The sequence below is a fragment of the Achroia grisella genome, unplaced genomic scaffold (assembly GCF_030625045.1).
Source record: "Achroia grisella isolate CSIRO2021 unplaced genomic scaffold, CSIRO_AGI_Agris_v1 utg308, whole genome shotgun sequence".
NCBI classification, from domain to species: Eukaryota; Metazoa; Arthropoda; class Insecta; order Lepidoptera; family Pyralidae; genus Achroia; species Achroia grisella.
Window position 1 is genome coordinate 2,143,286 of NW_026712791.1, and position 23,124 is coordinate 2,166,409.

General features: G+C 32.9%; 1 protein-coding gene across 1 annotated transcript; it reads left to right on the top strand.

Annotated features, from left to right (window-relative positions):
• On the top strand, positions 1-22,002 carry LOC131843441 (A disintegrin and metalloproteinase with thrombospondin motifs adt-2-like). Its single transcript, XM_059192085.1, has 13 exons — positions 1-72; positions 6,453-6,643; positions 7,719-7,890; positions 8,410-8,736; positions 9,168-9,376; positions 10,350-10,541; positions 11,252-11,380; positions 11,874-11,988; positions 13,293-13,439; positions 14,522-14,800; positions 15,896-16,019; positions 16,612-16,787; positions 21,190-22,002. Exons 1-13 carry the CDS (start codon positions 1-3, stop codon positions 21,451-21,453), a joined length of 2,397 nt encoding a protein of 798 aa, XP_059048068.1. The 3' UTR covers positions 21,454-22,002.
• The last annotated feature ends 1,122 nt before the right edge of the window (positions 22,003-23,124 follow it).

The window sequence follows — 23,124 nt, forward strand, 5'->3', positions numbered from 1 at the left end:
ATGGCGCGTGCTGAGATAGTGACTGTAGCGCTGTTTTTCGTGCTACGAGCCGGTGCGCCTGCGCGTTTCCCCGTGAGTAGCGACCGCTACTAGGGCGGGCGGCAAATGCCGCGTTCTTAGTTAAGCGGCATTATTTTAACACTTCCTTATTTAAATTAAATAGAATAATTTATAGATATATTTGCATTAATGTATTAGTAGCATTTCTCTAATATTATTGATTACAATACATTAACGATAATATCTTATTTTAAAATATATTAAGCGACCTGTAACTATTATAGATAATTATCAGGTTTCGAATTTTATTGTTAAGCACTAGTTCATTCATCATCATAGTTCACGTATAGATAATTCATAACTCGTTTATATTTTAATTATTGATTGTTACCTAGCTAACGTGATATTGAAATAGTTGAGAAGTAAAATACCCTCTAATATTGGGTATATTAGAAGGTAAAAAATATTTCCGCTGTGAGAATATTGTGAAATGTATGATGAAATTATTTTTATAATACTTTACATTACACTTGTTGCTGCGAACCAATGTATAATAATAAATATATGAAACAAAATAGTGTTTGTTAACATTTTAAAGTTAAAAATAAAAGCATTGTAGAAGATGTACACGCCGATAGTTCATCATTAGATATAATATAGCGACAATATTATTGGTGTAAATATTTCCTTAGATTTCTGAATATCTCATATCTTTATATTTATATAAACTGACTTGTCCTGCCATACTGATTAATTTGTCAATGGATGGCTGAAACATTTTTATGACAATATGAAAAAGAATTTCTTTTAATTTCTAAATCGAAACCGCGGTAAACACTTATTAGTGATAATATTAATTTAGATACTTAATTAATTTTCTTTTTAAAATAGTACAATTTTATTCATAAATATTGAACAAATGATTTCGATATTGTTTACTAAACAATAACCTTTTTCGTCTCACTGCGATGTTTATCTGTTTGTCACAGATGTTAATGGAACAGTCCTAAACAATATGAGATAGAGACTTGGAATTTGCTTATTACTAATATTGGCGGGTGAGACCTGAAAAAAAGAGAATAAATGTATGTGTCTATTCTATTTCGATTTAAAAATTATGTTGTTCCAAAGCTTTTATGTTAGTAACACTAAATAAAATAAATGTAGGTTAGTATTACATTTTAAGACACACATACAAAATATAAATATTCACAAATTTCTGGCATTTCATTAATTTTTATTATATATTATATTAATTGACCTGTGATGTAACGCAAAATATTACATGTTTCAAATGAGATAAGTATCAACTTACTTATTTTTTAAATGGTATCGTATCGTATTACTGTACTCAGCAGTTGAATTATTTTTAGTATATAGGTATAGAACATTTTTTGATATAAATAATTAAAGTGCAATGTAGTGTAATAGATAGTTGGTGTTTGGGATCAAGATGATCGAGACAGACAGCTGCACGTCAAATCCAATAAGAAAACAGGTTCGATATGATGTCTCAAGAGAGATAACGTTTTCGTGACTATTGTCATTAGTTAAGAAAGTGTTTTCGGCTTTTGTTTGTTTCCTTGAGTCATGTATCTAGCAAATTAACCTACCTACACCTAATTTGGTGAAATTAAGCTGAAGATAGTGGTATGTAAGTGGTGTAAGTTGGCAGGTGTAAACTTGCTGTTATTATTGCTAATAATAATGACGGTTGCTAATGGTGATTGAACAATACATGCAGCCTGCATATGGTATGCAGTAGGTATCTCTCGTATTATTAATAATAGAAGTACCGGACTCTGAATATGTAGTTAAATATAAAACACAACTGGTATTTATCATACTTTGGAATGCTTTGTAATCGGTTTCTTTCTACAAGTATATGTCAATATTTTGCCAAGTAAGACTCTCCAACGTATTAACGATTTTTAAAAATTGAAATTGATTCCTTCATATTCAGCCAGCTCAAAAAAAAAAAAATTTGCGTATGAATTTTTTGACAACTACCAATTTATTAATGTAATAGGCAGATAGTACCTATTATTGGCGGAATTTATATGTAAATAATGTCATTATATTTGAAATGTCATTTGGAAGAAATATATCTACTTCAACTAATACCAAATTATACTGATAATATGTAAAGGAATTCTTGGCATTCGGACTTAGAATGTCATTTAGAAGCGAAATCAACTGTGAATCATGACCACAGAATTGGATACACGCAAATAAATTAAGTACACTAAAATATTATAATAAAAAAAAACAAATTATTGTTTTGGTTGTTTACTACTCGTAAACTAATAAAACTTTCACAAAATTCTAGTCCGTCGGTAACTGGGTATATAATTTTATTTTAGTAATTATATTATGTAATGAAATTAAGTTTAGGTCTTTCCCGCACTGGATCACGTAGCAAGTTACACAAGCGCAAACGTCACGTACAGTTCAATTGTCTGTCGATGATTCACATTGCATAGCGAACTCCATTATGAGAGCACAAGACAGGGATGCCAACCGTTCGGGGACCCTCGTTCAAATACGATATATTTGACCTTCGGTACCCCGTCCAATTTAAATGGGGATCGAAATTACGGCCTGAGAGTTGGGCTTCAGCCGCTCCATAAGTCTTTCCGCGGGTTAGGTGTGCCATCTAGCTAGCCTCTTATCGTTCGGTGAAGCTGTGAAGGTCAGCTGCGCCCAACAGCATTAGAATAATTTGACATTTTTATGTACGAGATTTTGACCAATAAAAATAGCTCATAATACTGAGTATTTTGAGCGATTTTCGTTGAAAGAGATTTACTGTAAATGTAAGTACGCTATTTTATCACATTGTTGATTTTTCGTACGAGGTTAATAATTTCAATATGGCAACCCTGGTGCAAGCGTGGCGTTCACCGTGCGGCTGTACGGCTGAGAGACGGACGCCGTTGCGGGCCTACCGTTGCACGGGCCGACGCGCCAACCATGCGACGTGATCACCACAACACTTCGCGTAATTGAGATTGATGTGAATAACTTTCATCATCCGTCATATACCGACGTAACTTACAATTTGAATACAAAAATTAATGACTACTTCCACAATAAATTGCATGGCACCTGTCGGGTGCCAGTAATTCACTACGAGGTACTTACTCATTGTCTTGAGTCAAAGAAAAGGAAAAACAAATAGTTTTACTTTCCCCTTTAGTTCTCTCGCATCCGCTAATGTCGGACCTACACTTCGCTGACTCACGTGTTGATTTCGGTTTCACTCGTCTCTATCAGTACGACTGACTTGCTAAAATTTGTATATTAGAACCACAGGTTACAATAAGCACAGTAAATAAACTTACATTTTCATTCAATGCCATTGTTTGTGGACAAAGATCCATCATGTGCTTTTCTAAAAATCCTATAAATGAGACATAGCAATGTTACCTAACAAAATTAATTACTACTTATTTAAAAAGTTCACAGATTTTTACTGTAATTGTGTATTAATACTAAGTATGCAATCATTTATAATAATGGCTTTGATTGTGCTACAATTAGTAATTCTATTGCTAGCAAGGTACCATGTCAAGTTGCGTCTACGCAGTTCCTGGAAACGGTTTCTGGAAACCATCATTTTAAATATTTGTGCATTTGCCACGAAAGGCTAATTGACCTGATTTCACTCATCTTATCGTCCTCCACTGGTGCCCCGACAGTGTAAACCATATAAACAATATTGTTTAATAATGGTTGGCTAAAAGTAAAGCGGAGCAAGTGCACTATGTATGGCGGAATTGGCATCCCAACCAAATGAGTACATTTGGTTGGGTGGCCGCCATCTCTATCCCTTGGGATAGTCAAATTGCTGCAGATAAACTGCTGAGCAGTTTTGCGGCTTATTGTTTTAATATAATTAGTTCCGTTATTTGAATAATAGAGAAAAAAAAAATGTATAATGGATTGTAGATTATTATGTCAACATGTATACAACTGTATTTTATAAATATAGGGTTGACAATGCTTTATATACCTAAGGTTTGATATATTTTGTCGTGTCAGATATTTCTTTATGCAATAAAACTTAAGGTTTGTGGCTTAATTACTGTTTCGATATTAGGTAATATTCAATTATTTTTAATGTTCTGTATTCTGTTTGTTTTATGATATCTAATAATGACATAACTTTAAAAAACTCTTCATAAATATAAAAATGTTGAATAAATTGTGTGAATAGTATCTAAAAGCTCAACCGAAACCTAAACAAGAGCTAAACGTTATTTATAGATTATTATCGTCTACATATTTGTATAAGCGTTAATTGAATGTCTAGTGATCTATTAAAACAATAAAACTGCCGTGGGAAGTTGCCAGAATGCGTCATGGACATGACAATGGTACAAAAGTGGTTAAGATGTCGCGCGCCTAGTCACCCATATCCCCTCGACCTCGTTTGATATATAGCATTTATTATCGGCACGTTAAGTTCATTTTGTCGTGTTCCTGATACCCACATTGATTATATTGTCAAATAAAGACTTCAAATACTAGAGTTGCTGAGTAATCCACAATGAGTTAAAACTTTACCGGTCAAGCGTTGTTGTCGTGGGTTTGTGCACTTACCTAATAGAGAATACATACATAGATATCACATATCGTACATATGTTTTAAAAAAACAGTTTATATAATTTATATTTACGGTACAGAATTAAAACAATAGTTTTTAGCAATTTTCTTTGTTTCAGTATCAGCAATTTAACTATGGTTTTTAGAGCTGTATGTAAGCTTCTCGTAATATTTGGTATATCATTCCAATCGCTGTCCAATTTCAACAAATAAAAATTAAATAAGCAATTGTTATTTCTAAAACTTGGAAAACTCTCTACTTACTTAAGAATAAACAACATATATTCCAATCAGCTGCAATAGGTGGTAAGTTATAACCGTCATCTTTATGAACCACGGACATCGTGTTATGGCGTCATATTACACCAGTGATAGCGCTTGAATGACCCATGTTTTGTTGCCATTTTGCAGGACTAAGCCATCATTGCCATGTACCTTGTACTTTCACTACCTTATCTCATCCTTCAACCTAAACAAATATTATTATATTTGTTTTGTGTATAATTGTCATAGCGACTACTTAAACAAAAATTTGAATAATCTGAAGTTAATAAATACGTATTGCGGAAAAAATTTGCAGGTAAACAATGTAGGTACTAGTTATCCAAACCTAAGATAAATCAAAATTGTGTTGTGATCAGTTTGTAATTTGCTCCTTTTTGAGCACCTACGAGTTGTGAATTGCGCTTGGCACGTAATTTCTATTTTTTTGTAGGTACATACGGAAATAATAAAATCTACTCTTTTTTATGATGTGTTTCATTTATGTTAAGTACATAAATGTGGTAATAGAGGGAAGAAATCTTACGTATTTGCATCATAAGTCTAACTGTATTCTAAAACGTCTGAACTGAAATGAATTGGTACCTATAAATTTCTTCGGACAATATAAGAACAGCGAAAAGTAAATTACAAATATATTGGTGCCTCGGATTATCATTTATTTTTTGCATGTGACAGTTATTTCTTATTTTTTTTTTCCTCTTAAGTTATTTCTTATCTCTAGTCGGTACTAGTTAATTTGTTTATTATTAACTATATGATTAGTAATGACTATTTACTATTTACAAGAAGTATATTCGAAAAATGAAATAATAAAATTTAGGTATTAAAACTGTGTAAGTAAAAATTGTAGTAGGTATTGTTTAGTTATGAGCTATATAAAGTTGCACTGCTAGTACGAGTAGTTCTCCCTTTGGTTCTTTTGATTAACTCCGAAATAATATTTGACCACATCTGATCCTATTACATCTTCATTATTTCTCCGCTAGTATATGCCATTAATCCAGGCAAAGTTCTTAATTCATTACTAACATCCATAAAAACAAATCCATAAAAGAGAGTTTACTGCATCGCGCATGGTATGGCATTCCTGAGGACTTTATATCGAAAGAAATAACGATATTCGTCATTATTTGCCACTACTATAACTACAACTGCAGTCTATTTAAGTAATCACTTATTATTTGCGTAGAATAGAATAGAATAGAAAATCATTTATTCAAATAAACTTAATTTAAGCACTTTTGAATAGTCATAACAATTTTTTTATCTACTGCTCATTATCTACTGCTGCTTATGAGCTGCTGCTCTAACTTATGGGTTGCTCTTTTAAATAATCCTTGTATGTTCACATTTACAAGTCGTGAACGAACGTGTGAATATAAACTACCAACCAGCACTAAATTATTAGGATCAAATATAAATATACGGTAGTCAATATAATTATAACTAATTCTACAACGATCAGACGGTGGTCGGCTACTTTCAAGTAAGATGCGTTTTAATTATTATAATTTGGACCTGACAATTTGACAACAAAGTGATATGTGGTGATGTGCAGGAGTTATTGCCGGCGCAGAGCTGGTGGTTCGGGGCGGGGCGAGGTGAGGACGAAGCCGAGCCACGAGAGACGGAGAGCACGGACGTGCAAGTAGTGTATTTGCCAGCCCTGCTGCCCCGCGAGGCACAGTCTGCGGCGGACAAGCTGCAAGATGAGATACCTCTTCCATACAGTTTTGATGCTTTTGGACGGTGAGTTAAATTAACTCTTTTTATGTATGTCGCTTTTTATGACATTGGCTATGTTATTAATAGGATGCATTGTTCTCTAAATTAGCTCACGAATTCTCTCGGATATATTAATTTAAATTTACTTAACGTGTGCAGTGTTCAACATTTTCTATGTTAATAAATATTATGTTAAGCCTGATAATTATTCAGTAACATACATTCTCACTATACTTTAGCGCTCTACATAGCAAATTAGAAGATTATAAGCTAAGCTATATACTAAAACGCCGAAAATGTGATTATTTATCTGGGATAAAAAAACTTAAATTGTTGCAATATTAAATTTATTTCATAAAATTATGAGTAATTTAATTGTTGTCCTCTCTCTGAACACTATGTAGGTACATAAATGTACTATAAATTCGTTATTTAAGAATAATCTGAAGTCTACAGATTGAGGTGAATTTAAATCAGGATTTTATATTGGCAATATATGCTGAGAGTGAAAATAAATGAATATTCTATCCATTGTTGTTGGGCATTGTTGTCGTCGTAATGTAACTTGATTTGTTAATATCTTAAGATAAAGTAAATAACCGCAAAACTTATAAACAGTTTTTAATGTGATCTGTATTCTATGCATAACTAACTACCACGTAATTCATTTGTGTTCATTCCATTAAAGTTAGTCCCATAAAATTGAGGCCTGATATTGTCACAATATATTTAAAATGTTTTTGTATACAGGCATGTCATGAAGATATTCGTAAATAATATAAAAACTATTTTTTAATTGAATATTATTTATAATAATCATATCCTTGGAAAATTCACCCAGCCATTTCAAAGGCCATTAAGTATCAAGTTAAGCTAAGCTCGTGTAATGGGTACTAGACTACTGATAAAAATACATAAATATTTTTTGTGAATACGTAAGTACATAGAAAACACCCAGACCAACACAAACAATCACATTCATAAATACCATGTTTGTTGTGTGAAAATCGAACAAGCTGAAGTAAAGCGGTGTGCTAAACCCCTGGATCCCCGAGGCCGTTATTACACTTATTTAAAGGTTAAATATATTATATTCCAGAAGTTTTGAACTTCAGCTGGTGCCAAACAGGCGGCTGGTATCACCACAGTTCCGCGTTTGGTCTGACGAGGGACAAGAAGAGCCACTATCCACAGTCGATGCTACCTGCCATTTCTTACATTCCGGGCCTGGAGCGGTTGCTGCGTTTTCTGCCTGCAAGGATCACACTCTTGTTAGTATTTATATTAATGGTAGTTACATTATTTAAAGTGCTTTTTTTATTGTTTCGGACTACTCTAATGCTGTTGGCCGCAGCTGGCCTTTACAGCTTCACCGGACGTTAGGGGGCGAGTGCAGACGGATCTCTCCTCCTCCATTATCGAACAGAATAGAGTTTGTTCTCTCTGTTGATCACACCTTTTTTTCATTCGTGAATAAAAAGTGCCGATCAGCATCTTTCGACGAATGCAATTGTATATACAGATTTATTTCCACATTCAGGAATCGCAGACAGGTTGTCGATTTTTTGATTACTCTTTGTATGTTTTGTTTGACCAATATAAGAGCCACCAAAACTGGATCAATTTTATATATAACTTTATATACCATGAAATTATTAAATTTGTTAAGAGCCGATAACTATATTATTAGTAAACATGTACTAAACCCCAAATTTTAACAATAACTAATATTATATTCAGGATTAAATTGAAAATAGAACATTACACCATCCATATGGTTAATTTTTCAGCATGGATTAATTGTAGTAGACAATTCAACATATGAAGTACGGCCATTGCCGTGGAGTACGGGTCGGGCGGAAAATGGCGGAGACCGCACGGCACACGTGATAAGGCGGGCGCCACCACCGCCCGCACCGTTCGACGATGCGCGCCCACTGCGACCGCGGCCCCGACCGCGCCGCCCTCGCCTCCAGCCACATGTCAAACCGGGCCCAGCCAGCTACACCATAGAAATAGCTCTGTTCTTGGATGAAGCCGCCTACAAAATATTTTACCCCTTTCTGAACTACAATGAGGCTGATATACGTGACATGTTGTTGGCATATATAAATGGTGTAAGTATATACACATTTGGTGTATTTATTTCAAAATAAAACAGGCTAAGTGTTTGTTCATTTTATTCATAGGTGGTTAAATAATTTGTCTTTAAAAATGGTACTATAAATTTACTTGAAGAACAATTATTCGACCAAATGGGTTAAACTGCTTTCAAAGACTTTGAATATTAACCTGTAAGGATTTAGAAGTGCATGTGTGAGTGTAAGTATATGTATTAGGACAACCTAATACATATTAATGTAATATCTAGATAACTCGAAATTAAAACAAATGAAGCCTTCTAGCCAGCATGATAATGATAGACTTTATTCACTTTATCGACAGTATACGAGGTAATAGATGGACATGATTATGAAATACATATATTTACCTACCACATCAGGTCGTCAAGTCGCGCATGACGCATCGAACCCATATCTGTTCACAGGTGCAAGCATTATATCAGCACTCATCTCTTGGTACACACATCCAATTATCATTAGTGAGGTTGACATTACTGCGTAGTCAACCACCAGAGTTGCCAGCGCATGCTGAGAGAGGACGTCTGCTTGACTCGTTCTGTGCGTATCAGCGATCATTGAATGTCGAGGACGATGATGACCCCGAACATTGGGATATGGCTTTATTATTATCCGGGTAAGTAAGTTTTCACATTTATTATATTTGTTATTCAAAATGTAAAAACATAAAGGTGCAAGGAATAGAACAAAATAGCATCGTATCTTGGGTGCTTTGTACACAGCGCGGTTCGTCCCGCGAAGAGCAGTTCGATGCGATAGGTCTACACTAGACTAATTTATTATACTAAAATCATCCGTTCTCTACACAAAAACTCCACGACAATTCATGGCAAAGAATCGTAGCTAAGCCCTATGTTCATATATTGTAAATATTTGTTTTTCCTGAAGCTCGTTTAGGCTTATTTACGTAAATGAGCACATTTGCTTTATGTTTTTGGAAAGGTGAATGAAACTAATGCTTAGTAATATTTATATAGCTGTCCTCTAAAAGGCGGATATTTTGTTAGAGTTAAATTAACAGTCTTTTAGTTTGGCTCTATGTTGAGAAGAATAAGAATGTGAAACTCAATTACGTAAATTAGCACATTTGCTTTATGTTTTCGGAAAGGTGGATGAAACTAATGGATGCTTAATAATATACATATAGATGCCCTATAAAATGGGGATATTTTCTTAAAGTAGTTTAAAACTTAAGTTTAAGTCTTTTTGTTTGAATGTAAGAAGTTATGTTAGGACTAATAGGAATGCAAAAAAACATAACGAATTCTACAATAGATAATGAAGAAAATAAATATTTCATAATTACATAGTATATACAATAAAGTTGCTGTCGCTGTCTGTCCCTATGTATGCTTAAATCTTTAAAACTATGCAACGGATTTTTTAATAGATAGAGTGATTCTAGAGGAAGATTTATATACATATAGGTATATAGTACACCCGTGCGAAGCAGGAGTAACTAATAAATAAATAGGAAAACAAGCAATAAATACATACTAAGGGACATCCTCATGAATACAAACATACATATTTATACTATACAGAGAAAGCAATCTCACGTATTTTTATTATGTCGTCTATGATTACAGGCTAGACTTTTACTCGGACGAGGGCGGTCGTCGCAACGGAGTGACAATGGGCTTGGCACCGGTGGGCGGCGTGTGCCTACTACCGCACGCGTGTGTGGTGGCTGAATTCGGAGCAGCTGATGTCCTCGGCCGGCCCTATCCTTCCGCTGGGTTCACTTCCGTCTACATCCTCGCCCACGAGATTGGACACAAGTTGGTATATTTAAGTAACATAATGAAGGATATTTGTCTTTAACGATATTCTTGTTTAAAACAATATCAATTAAATCCGTAAATATAAAATATAAACTTTGAAAGGACATAACTGTATATATAACATAAAGACAAAATGCTGCTAATAAATGGGAAATTTTATTAAAATATAAAATAGTTTAGTATATAAATTGGTATATATTTTCTATATACTACCATATATTATATTATATGAGCATAGTTTATAATTATAATTAATATATTATAATTGTAAGTAATTATATGTATATGTGAGATATAAGTACTGAAGTTTAGTTCTAGTAAATAAAAATATTATTGGCAAATTAAATTCGACATTAATGGCGACAATAAATAGTCAGCACATTAAGTATAATATAACATAACTGATATAAATACATAAGTTTATTATAATCTCAATGACTACACTCAGTAATAGGCTATATAATTAGAAGTGTATATATTTGATATATTTCTTTCTTTCGTATTGATTAAGTATTTAATAGTCCGATCATCAATTCGTTCACTCAAATTCATATTACGAGGGAGTGGTTTTAGCTTCAGTTTTTTTATTTGACCGGCCGCTTGACTGACTTCAACCCTCCTTGGGCATTCTCGTATAATGTGTTAACATTGTATGAAAAAGAAAGTTATTGAAACACAATCACACAACAGCGAATGTTCTGTTCTAGTCTGGGTATGCATCATGACGGTTCAGGCAACACTTGCGCCCGTGACGGGTATATTATGTCACCGTCACGCGGCACCAGTGGGGAGGCCACCTGGTCTTCTTGCAGCGCCCGTGTTGCTGCAGACTTACAGTAAGTTTTCATATCAGTATTATTTAATACCACAATCTAATTAAATGATAATTAAAATAAAACTATTTTACCAATCTTCACTCCAGGTTTCTCAAAAAAGAGTCATAGAACGTCTGTAATTACACGCAGATACATCAATCGATCATTCACTTGTCATAATTCATTCAATAAATTATTATTAATTATCCTTATTATTGGTGTAATTATACATTTACAATATTCGAAGAATGATAACAAACATAATTCGATATTAAAGAGATCAGAGAATTCCTAATCAATTAAAATCACTTCGTCTCCCCCATTGGTTGCTGTGACTAACAGCATATCCCCGCTAGATATATCCTTTCAGTCAGATACCAACGGGAACGTCATTCATGGTCGTTTTCCACAATATACTGACCTAACCCTCTTATATCGTCAATGACAATGAAGTGATTCTATCCTAGCAGTCGGTACAACAATCGGCTGACAAAAAATCACTATTGATTTCTAGATGGGCCACGTGTCTATTGGATGGGGGTGATGATTTGGATACTCCAACTGAACTGCAGCATGAGAGGTTTGGTGGAGCACCTGGTGCTTTATGGGGTGCTAAGAAGCAATGCGAGGTAATATTGACTTGAGTGCTGTAAGTAAATCATGCTACAGTATTTTATGAATATGTGTACAAAAAGGTTCAAGGTATGGAAGAAAATTACCCAGGGTATTTAAGATACCAAAGGCTAAATTTGGTATCTTAAATACCCGTATGTTATAAATGGTTTAATTTATTTATTTCGTTTCTAAATAAATATTATTTTATTCAGAAACGAAATAAATAAATTAAAAAAAATTGTAAATAATGTTTTTGCTCATCCTTTTTGACTGTATTCGTATTTCGAATGAACGGTAGAATAAAATAGTAGAGTATTTAATGTGTTTATATTAAATTAATGTAAATAAAAATTATTTCTATTCTATTACTAAACACACCATAAACAGATCTCTGTACTCTATACTACTATAAATATTAAAAAAATATTTTTGTATCCAATAATATAATGTTGGCAGCTCATCCTTTTTGACTGTATTCGTATTTCAAATGAACGGTAGAACAAAATAGAGTATTTAAAGTGCTTATATTAAATTAATTTAAATAAACATTATTTCTATTCTATTACTAAACACACTATAAACAGATCTCTGTAGTCTATACTACTATAAATATTAAAAAAACTTTTAGTGTCCAATAATATAATGTTGGCAGCTAATTCTTTTTGACTGTATTCGTATTTCAAATGAACGGTAGAATAAAATAGAGTATTTAAAGTGCTTATATTAAATTAATTTAAATAAACATTATTTCTGTTCTATTACTAAACACACTATAAACAGATCTCTGTACTCTATACTACTATAAATATTAAAAAAAACTTTTAATATCCAAATATATAATGTTGGCAGCTATTTATCGTTATGTCTACATTACAGAGTGTTTATTTCAGAGAACGAATCCCTTATTGACAACATTTGATTGTACATAGTAAATACGCCAGCACTTAACATATTTTCATAACTAATATACTTTTAACAGAATAGTATGACGTGCAGCTTGTTATGCTTATTTCAATATAGTCTGTTACGCTTTTTGTTTGCGAGGGAAAATAAAAACGCTTACGCTTATAATACACACGCTACAGTAAGAACGCAGAAGTAATTAATTACTTTACGTTCTCTTGTCCTGTATTTTGTTTTTATTATATTTGTAAAATTATTCAACTAAGCCTACTTATATACATACTTATAAGTATAACTAAGTTGTCATAATAATATATTACCTAAGATATACTAACCAGTTTTATAATATTGCCGTTAATTTACCAAACACTTAAAGTATTATTTACAAGTCAATTCAACTACTTTCTAATACTAGGTGTTTCTACGAGACGTGGACGCTGCACCATCCCCATCGGTCATCTCTAGTGAACACTGCGTGCAGTTAGCGTGTCGTTCGCCTCATCGTGCCGGTTTTTACTATGCTGGACCAGCGTTACCCGGTACTCCATGTGGACCTCGAATGGTTAGTGTTAGTTTTGATCAAACGCAGCGTAGTTCACAAAAGTGGGGACAATCGTGTCTTGCAAAAAATAAATAATAAATCCATTCCATTTGTTTTAAATAAAAAAAAATACTTCAGTCGTAATAATATAAGTATGAAACCAACACAGAAGAAAACCTCATCGATTGTAACATATTGTATATTGTAACATAACAGTTGTTGTCCGTCAAAAGGTTGATACTGTACTAAAAATCTTATTTCTGTAATCCTCTACGTTTCCCGGATTTGCTTGAAAATCATTCTTATATTGAAAATATATGGCGTAATACTTCTGAGCCTTGGTGCAAAAATGATGTTTCAGGACACTTATTATTCGAAAAATATCATAAAAAACGTATAGACAAAAGTTATATTGAGTAATGTGATTAAACTTAAAACTTGCAGAATCCGGTATAGTTACTTATGAATAGATCAAGGTATAATAATATACAACTCATATTGTATTCCTAGTAAAATGCATATTATTAGACTAAAAAGTCATCTGATTGGGCACCTACATCAGACTCATTTATTTCTGCCGCCAAGCAGCTTGCTTTGTAGGCTGTGTTTCGGTTGTAGGATGTATTAGGCAGTGAAATTACAGGATAATAAGCGTGCTTTATTTCTCATCTGGACCGCATGGATATAGTGGTATCCCCGGCGGCCACGGTACATGATGACGGCCACGGTAGTCTACGGGGTTAGCACACCGTCTTGCTTCCGATGGTTGCGGGTGCGATTCTACGCACGGCACAAACAAGTGTATTCAAGAGTGTTATTATTTGTATCAGTCTGGGTGTTCTCTATGTATAAATATGTATACATACATATTTATACATAGAAAACACCCTTACCTTATGAAAAAACTGAACTACAGTTATCTAGTACAATACACAAGCTTTAGCTAGCTTAACTTGGGACTAGATGGCGCTGTGTTAATTATCCTGAGATTATTATGTCTACAATAGTGTTCATGTATGGAAATGACGTTTACCGCTTACTGCAACAGTTTTCCATTCCTATTATTTTAACTTATAATCTGAAATAATATATATAATTTCCAGTGGTGTCAAGGCGGAGAGTGTGTACCAGGCAGCGCGGTAACGACTAGCACTGGGCTGCCTGCAACATCTGACGGGAGTACAGGTCCTGCGTCCAATGACGGTGCAGCGAACGTCGGGAACAACTCGGGCTCGGGGGGTTGGAGCGAATGGCGTGAAGCGGCTTGTCGATCCGGCTGTACGTCACGTTCTCGAGGGTTCCGGGAACGCCGCCGCTCGTGCTCCTCACAAATTGATTGCGATGGTACTGCATATGACGTCGTGTTGTGTGATGATTCAAAGGCAGGTTTATCTGATTATATATTATATGATATATCATATGATCCACCCCGTGTTTTCTTTTAAAACTTAAATTAAATAGATGACTTACGTGTATGTTAGGTAGAAAAGCAATCTTAAGAAAAATCGGGAAAATCCCAACACACATTACCACATTATGAGTCGTCTAAATAAAGTTTATGATTACACTATGTAACCGCATTGACACAATGAATGGGGTGGCCCATTCAAGTGCCGAGGAAAAGTCACAAGAAATTTAGTCAATAACATATCAAAAACCAACCTTTCGAATGTTTCACGAACCGAGTTAAAAATTTACTATACAAACCCATTGATATCCTGCTGGTCAAAAGTTTTCATCCATAAGTCGATATTTATTAACGTTGAACTAGACATTTGACTTAAGGTTTTATTTAGAGGCTTGGAGTTGATAAATGCATAAGACTTCATAAGACATTTGAGAGTGTTATAGTGGTTTTCTACCCCACTTAGACCTCAAAGGTCATGAGTTCAAAACTGGTCTAAAAAGTTATACACAATTAATATTTCGGATTCTTGGGAGCTGAGAAATAACGATGTCAAAACAAATTAATTCCATTGACGGCTAAGGCACGCCTCTTGCTATTTTGGATTTAAATATGGGCATATCAAATGATACGCTCACTACGACGTAACATGCGTACATTAACGTAACAGTAAATATTGTCTCCGTTTACCCCATCTGGACCAAGAGTCGAAAGCATGTCTTTTTAATATTTTAAGAAGAATTTTTAAGAAATCATAATTACATTCTCACCCGGTTTTTAGATTTTATTAAAAATTCTGTACCAACAAAGATATGGGTTTTATTTTATAATCATTACATGTCATGATTTAGTTCATACAGACCTAAATCAAAGAAATTGTAATCTCATCAACGCCTAGTGTAAAGTGTGTAGAAAGTACGCTAAAATATAGCGATAACACGGACAAATACACTAATGGACAAAGGTTGACTTGTGGTCATTTCGAAACATAGGATGTAGTTTTTATCTTCTAGCACAAATAAATTATTAATGTAGTAAGAATATTATATATATTTTTTACATGCATTCACAGGTCTGTGGAAAAAAGACACGTGTGAGTGCGAATGAGTTGGCGTCCAGGAAATGTAGCGAGTTTGCTATGAAGTTGCCGGAACTTGATCCTCGTGGCGGTGGTCTGCAAGCACCACACGATCCGAGTAAGTAATCAGGTACAATATTAATATATATTTGTTTTTAAATAAATATATATTAAAATATACAATTCTTCTCTACTACAGACTACTCTCATTACCAGCGCTACCTCTTTTTGAAATTGGTAGCAGCTTTAAACAGAGTTGGTTCTGGTCTGAATTCAACTGAATTTATTGTTTCGCCATACGTTTGTTAATTCCGTACTGATTTGTAATAATTATCTTTTAAACAACATAAATGTGTTCTTCCAGATCTATAAATTTACAAAGTAACTTTGTCTGCATAACACATATCTTTTTAAATTATAGCCTATGTGTTATTCTGATGTATAAGCTATATTACTGTAAAGTTTCATTAAAATCAGTTCAGTAATTTTTGTGATAAGAGTTGTCCATCTCTAAGATTTTTTTTTAGTTTTTGTTATTTTTTTTTAATAATTTGAATTTAAAAAATACGTGTAATTGCAAATTTTCACCCTTCTACCATTAACCTCTATATTTTAATAGACAATTTTAATTTACATGTCAAAACAGCATTTTCGAGATCAGCTAGTATTGATTTATAAATTACTTTAATAGATAATTAATTAATGTACAGCTCGCATGTGGATGGGGTGCGCAGTTTTTTGCCGCCGTTCTATGGGCGGCGGGTTTTACGCGCCGCGTGTAGAGCTCAACGACGCTGGGCTTGACCCATACTTCCCGGACGGAACGTGGTGCCACCACGACGGCAACCACGACTACTACTGTCTCCAGCATCATTGTTTACCAGAGGTTTGAATAGAATACAAATAATCTTTACTACAATTTACGAATAGTAAATAAATTCAAAATGAAGTAACATGTTACCATTTTACATGCTACGAAATTGCCCAGCATTTTCCAATATCTAAAATGGAATTTGTTTAAAATGGTTAAAAGTTAAAAAATAATGACAATAAATAAACTAATTCTCATTATTTTTGAACTTTTAAACATTTATTATTTTTAAGATGCTGAGCTCGAGCGTATCTAATCATAGCACAAATTTATTATAATAGAATACTAGTAGTAAATTACATTATTTACCCTTGTGTAATCTAGGTTTAAAGAGATTTTATATGAGTAATTATTGTAATCTTACTTAGGTTTTAGCTAAATACGACTTTGAAAGGTTATGTATTAACCTTTCATGTCATTCGGTACATCAATGTGTATTATGGTTGACAATTAAACAGGTAAGAATTCTCATCGATTCTTTTGTTACGTTTAATGATCCTACATTGTATATACATATTTGTAAACGAATTTCTCTAATGACCACGAACCACATTATAATGTAGAATTGTTTAAAAACAAGTCAGTGGAGAATCAGTCTTTCTCCACTAATTCACTAACATAACACAAAGGCTTAAGTATTTGGTAAATAAAAAAAATATCTTTTTTGTATTTTGTTTAATAATGTAATATACCTATTTAGAAATTTTGATCTTTTTAACATCGTATTGAAAGAGAATATATTTTTTAAATCCATCTATTGTTTATTAGCTAAATTAAATAGTTACACCGTTAACCAAAAAATTACTCATTCAACAGTATTTATTTTAATGTCCCACACTCCGGGTTTAGCAGGATTATATATAGGTACTTAGATCCAACCTCGACCGATAGGTACACGTTAGCAAGAACCCATCAAAAATATTCACAGGTTAACGTTATACACAGACACGCAGTGATGCGACTGATAGAATGTGAGAGACTGACTGATTAAAACCTAGTTTCATTATGGTACATACAGACGTAGTTTTTCAGAAATTTCATACTAAGCACACTAATACATTTATGAGTAGAATTTGTCTATGAGAATATAAAAGCGACACAACAATGATAAATGTATTTATTAAACAAACCATCTGACTACCCATAAATGCGTTGTTTTCTTAGTAATAGTGGTAATAGCTACTCTTAGCGGAGGTTTTTGATAATTCCTTGCGGTATACGGAAAAATTAAATAAGTATAAGACGAGCCGTCTAATCCCTTTGTATGTCAACATAACTACGTCACCGTCACGTGCTTTATTCAATCAAAATAGCGTCATAAAACGTCTGCCGGGGGAATTAGCAGACCTGTCTTGGCTGGAACAACAAAAGTAGCGGTCGTGCGTCACACTTGGTTAGATTATATTTGCTAATTTGCCGTAAATCAGTCGCCAATTTGTCATGATATTATCAAGACGTTTAAAATTGGACATGATAAATTGTTCTTAGCGAAATGTGACGTTATTGAAGTTATGTTTGCATCTACGATAGTGAGAGGTATCTAACAAATAAGGTCAGATTCCGCAGGGAGGCATGATCAATAGTCAAATTGGGAAAAGTTATTCAAGGACGAGTAAAAATAACAGTAAAAAAATTAAAAAACAGAAATTCATTACATTTTAATTTCAGGTTTAATCTTCTTATTCGTTTCGTAAGTAATTAATAGATATATCCAATTAACAGATAATTTCGAATATAGAACAGTAGAGTCAAGTCACATAAAAAATTAGGTGCGTTTCTAAACTTTGTCACACTTCATTTAGAAGGCCGTGGTCCACAACAGACAATACACAACTATTGCCTAACAATTGTATTACGAAGAGGGAGGTATATGTATACACTTTCTATTAGTAAAGATTTGTTGACAAGAACAAACAAATAAAAATAAGAAAAAATTGTTTTTAAATTATATCTTTTAATATTTTTCTTGTACTGTTTAAGTCTTTTACTAATTTAATACTGCGGAGAGAAATTGAAATAGTTTTTTATTTTTCAAAATGTATAAGGATTTACAGAGATATTACTGAAAAATGAAAAAAGACAGATTATAGGCTGGATAAGTATATATTTCACATCATTGTTCTAGGTGTATATACTAATATGAGTAGAAACAAGACAGTGTGATGCATTGTGATGCAGAGGTATATTTAACTTAAGGTTGTAATGTAAGCATAGCGGAAGTGGACAAGGTCGCAAATAGATAATTTATTGTGGTTAATATGAAGCCTAGTGCTGAACATTGTATGGATCTAACTACGGTACGTAGATATAGCAAAATTATAGTTTGACTATATGACAATATTTCGTATGTATATATTTTTTATTATTAATTCACGACTATTTGTAGTTCTATTCGCAGTATGCTAGAAATGTATGCAAACTGACGTAGTGCCACACGATTTGATATATTTAGGGATATAAATGATATAATACAAAAGATATTTAGAAATTTTATTTAATAGAAAATATATTATTTTAATTAGATACATGGCATAGTACTTAGCATATAATAATAATAATATTTATTTATTGGAACTCAAAAATAATATTTTACAAAGTAGGGTAGTGTAACAGCCACATTAATAAATAATACAGTGTCTATATTATAAGTATTCTAATTACGCACCGTTTAAGGAATGCATGCAGGAGTAACAAAACTAATGCATGATGCAACTTTGTCAAATATATATGTTTTTTCAATATAATGAAATATGTTTAATTATTTATACAGTGTTCAGTCACGCTTGTAATCTCTTTACAGCTGAGCTACGAGTATAATGTAGTATACAGGAAGTTATGTATAACCACGTTATTATTACAATATAATATTCATATACTCGTACACACTCGTGTTCTGAGGTCAAAATAATTGGCTGTAATAGCCAATGATAGCATGTAGCACACCTATGAATTAAATAAGAAGATTTTGACATAAAGACAAAGAATAATTCGCTAACTTCCTTCAGACGTTCCATTCTTTGCCGGAAACACTTATATTATGATTGAAAACTACTAGTTTAAGAAAATGTAGATATGTCGAATATATTTGTATCTACAGTTACTTCATTTTCCATAAATTTTGATTCCACAATAAACCATCAGTTCAGACAAACATAAAGAGTCAGTTCTGAAGACTTATATATATTTAATGGATGATAATGAAATGGTACACTCGCCTACGCTAACGGTTTACGCTGGCGTAGTGGAGGATGATAAGATGAACTTGAGGTCAGGTCAGTTAGCCTATCGTGACAAATTCACCAGTAATTTATCGTGATGGTCTCCATGGGGAACCGCGTGGAATAAGGTCAGTCCACATTACCAATAATCCCCCTCCCCCTTGCTCAGTCTATACGCATTTAACATTAGATATAGATTTTAGAATGCCATATAAAAGTTCAGAACTAGCATTCAATATTTGCTACCCACCTGTTAAAGCACTAAATTGACATTTGCATATAACAAAGTTAATTAACAAAGTGTTTGTCGTATAAAGTAATAGACTCTGTACTTACGGAGACTAATTTTACTGATTACCTAATTCAATAAACACTTAATTAAATAATTAGCAAGGATGGGAATAGGTGTGGTATTAATTTTATTAGAGAACCTAAAAACATTAGTTTTAGTTTGGCATGTCTCATGCAATATATAAATCTGTTAAAGTATTTCTGAGTTTAAGACAATCATAGTAGAGGAATTGGTATAGCATAAGTAGATAGAAATTTTAGGCACCAGAAGGACCTAATACTATTTAGACTTCTGTAAAATATCAGCAATAAACTTATTAGAGAGTAACATCAAAATAAATATTAAAAATTTTTAAGTTTTTTAAGTATGTATTCTTCATAGTGTTCATATTTTTTTGTTTAAACAGCCGTTGCCTTGTCCTAGACAAACGACGTTCAAAAATTCTATTCGCAGCTTCTTCGGCTTTTAATCTGTTGAATAATTTTTTCATAGGTTTTCAAAAATTCAGTAAATGACGATATAAAAATACGTAGTTAGTACGTACGTAGGTCGTTTTGGCTGGACGTTGATGTGTGCGTGCTTTCTCTCGTAATTACATAGGTGTAGACGTTATAAGATAATTTGTTGCTGGTAAATATTATTATTGCTATTATTATACAATACGTTAAACTATACCTACGGCTATAATAATTATATTCTATTTGCCGCTAAAAATGTGGAGATATAATACAAAGTCCAAGTCATTAAAAGACAAAGAACATGATCTATTTTAAACTACAAAATTAACGATATGCATTGATTTTTTTATGCAAATATCGTGAAAGAAATACTATTATTAAGAAAAGTAGCCACTTAAGTCGGTAACGTTGAGTCATCACTGCTTATTATATGGGATTATATTCTACAGAACTTCAAAATGACGACGCAATGGCACATTTGGGAATTGCCGAGCGAGGACATCGGGGGACCGTTCAATGCGAGGGCGCGGACTGCACCCGAGGACGATGAAGTTGCGGCTGCAATACGTTCCTACCTATCGCTGGACGCGCAGGGTGTACCCCTAGTGCGTTCCGCCTTCCCACCTAACATCCCTGAAGAATCTGAACACAACTGGGAAGTTATCGACTACATCGACTTACCCACTACACAGAATGACACGCAAAAATCATAAATATTATAACTGAGGAATATTTCCCAGATTATATATAATTTGCACAGATGTATGTACTTATATGTTGTACTTTGAGAGTGCGTTATCTTGCCAAACAAATACTACATAATACGTCCGCATTAAAATCTTAAGTTCACAAAGTTATCACGACAAGTTGAAATGTTTATAAAATTGGACATGTATTACAATTGTATTATTAGGATTTAATTTTATTTATTAAGTAATTAATATATAATGCATTTAATATGTTTAAGAATTGTTGTACAATATCTATTAGTAGATAACTAGGTATAATTTATAATGAAAATCGTTATAAGTTAGGGATACATTTGAAAGAGCGCGACTTAAATTTCCTTAAATTTAGTAAGCTAAGTTTATTGTAGTTTTAAAACTCTACATCTACCATGCAATTACACCACGTTATTTTTGAAAAATCATTATTTCGTTGCAAAGAAACAATACATTTCACTTAAATATAAACGTATTTGCCGCTTATCTTTAGTTATCAATCAAATGAAATAGATATTTACATGTTACATATTTTATATATATTTACGTACCTACATTGTGATTCACAACACATAAAGTTTCAAATACTTATACATACTAACACTGTTATTATTGTCTGGTGGTATACATTTTAAGAGGAATCTAATCTCAGCTCATAGACCAATGATTAGAAATGTTTAATTCCATTGTAACTTGTTCTAAATTTTTCATATGGATATGGTCACCTGATAATAAGTGTCGGTTCCACTTAACGGTCATTGTACTCTTGAATGTCTCCAATATTACAGAATTTTCTCGTACGTTCCTGATCCCTGTTAAAACAAGATATTAATTCACAGTATACATACGTTATCAGTATATATATCACATAGCATTCTAAATAAATCTATTTTTTTTATTTCTATAACTAGTTAAAAAGTACTCTTTTATCGAAACTAATCATAGAACAAAATAGCCCTAAAATTTTGGTTCAAACACATTTTTAAAAATAAATTATTCACAATTACGTAATGGAAGGAATTTGTATAAATTTAATAATATGAAGCAAAATCGATGTATTCGTATGTCTGATTTGCACTTACACCCCCGTACGAATACGAGGTGAGTTGTTACTTCTATGTAAACAAAGCATTGGTCAGTCATTTATCAATCATGTGTTGCAAATATATTTAATTATTAAAATTAATTCTCTTATAAACATGGTATTGCATTATTCATCCGATATTCATTATTCATACCGATAGCTGATATAAATATCCAGATATAACTCTAAAGCTATCTGCATATAAGGCCATTGACGCTCATCGCATATAAGTAGGTAAATATTGCATTAATATAACCCTATCACCAGACTAAAGATTTGAACACGTATTTGAAATACTTTCAACAAACAGTTGAATATATGTTGGCGCAAATAAAGGTGTACCTACTAGACAAAATTTGCAAACATCTACGTCACAATAGGTATTGGACTTGGACGTCCGAATATGATAAATTCATATATGATAAGCGTGAATTCTTTTATGCACGATTAAACAGCAAAGTGCTAATATTATACAAACTTAGACAATGCTCAAGTCGAAAATGGCCACCCATCACATATAGGTATTTTACATATTTAAAGCTTTCTGTAGCGCCAATCTAAAGTAATTTTATACATGT

Coding starts and splice junctions, on each gene's coding strand:
- LOC131843441 (XM_059192085.1), top strand. CDS start 1: ATGGCGCGTGCTGAGATAGTGACTGTAGCGCTGTTTTTCGTGCTACGA. Junction 6,644..7,718: donor AGTTTTGATGCTTTTGGACG/GTGAGTTAAATT, acceptor ATTATATTCCAG/AAGTTTTGAACTTCAGCTGG. Junction 9,377..10,349: donor ATGGCTTTATTATTATCCGG/GTAAGTAAGTTT, acceptor CTATGATTACAG/GCTAGACTTTTACTCGGACG.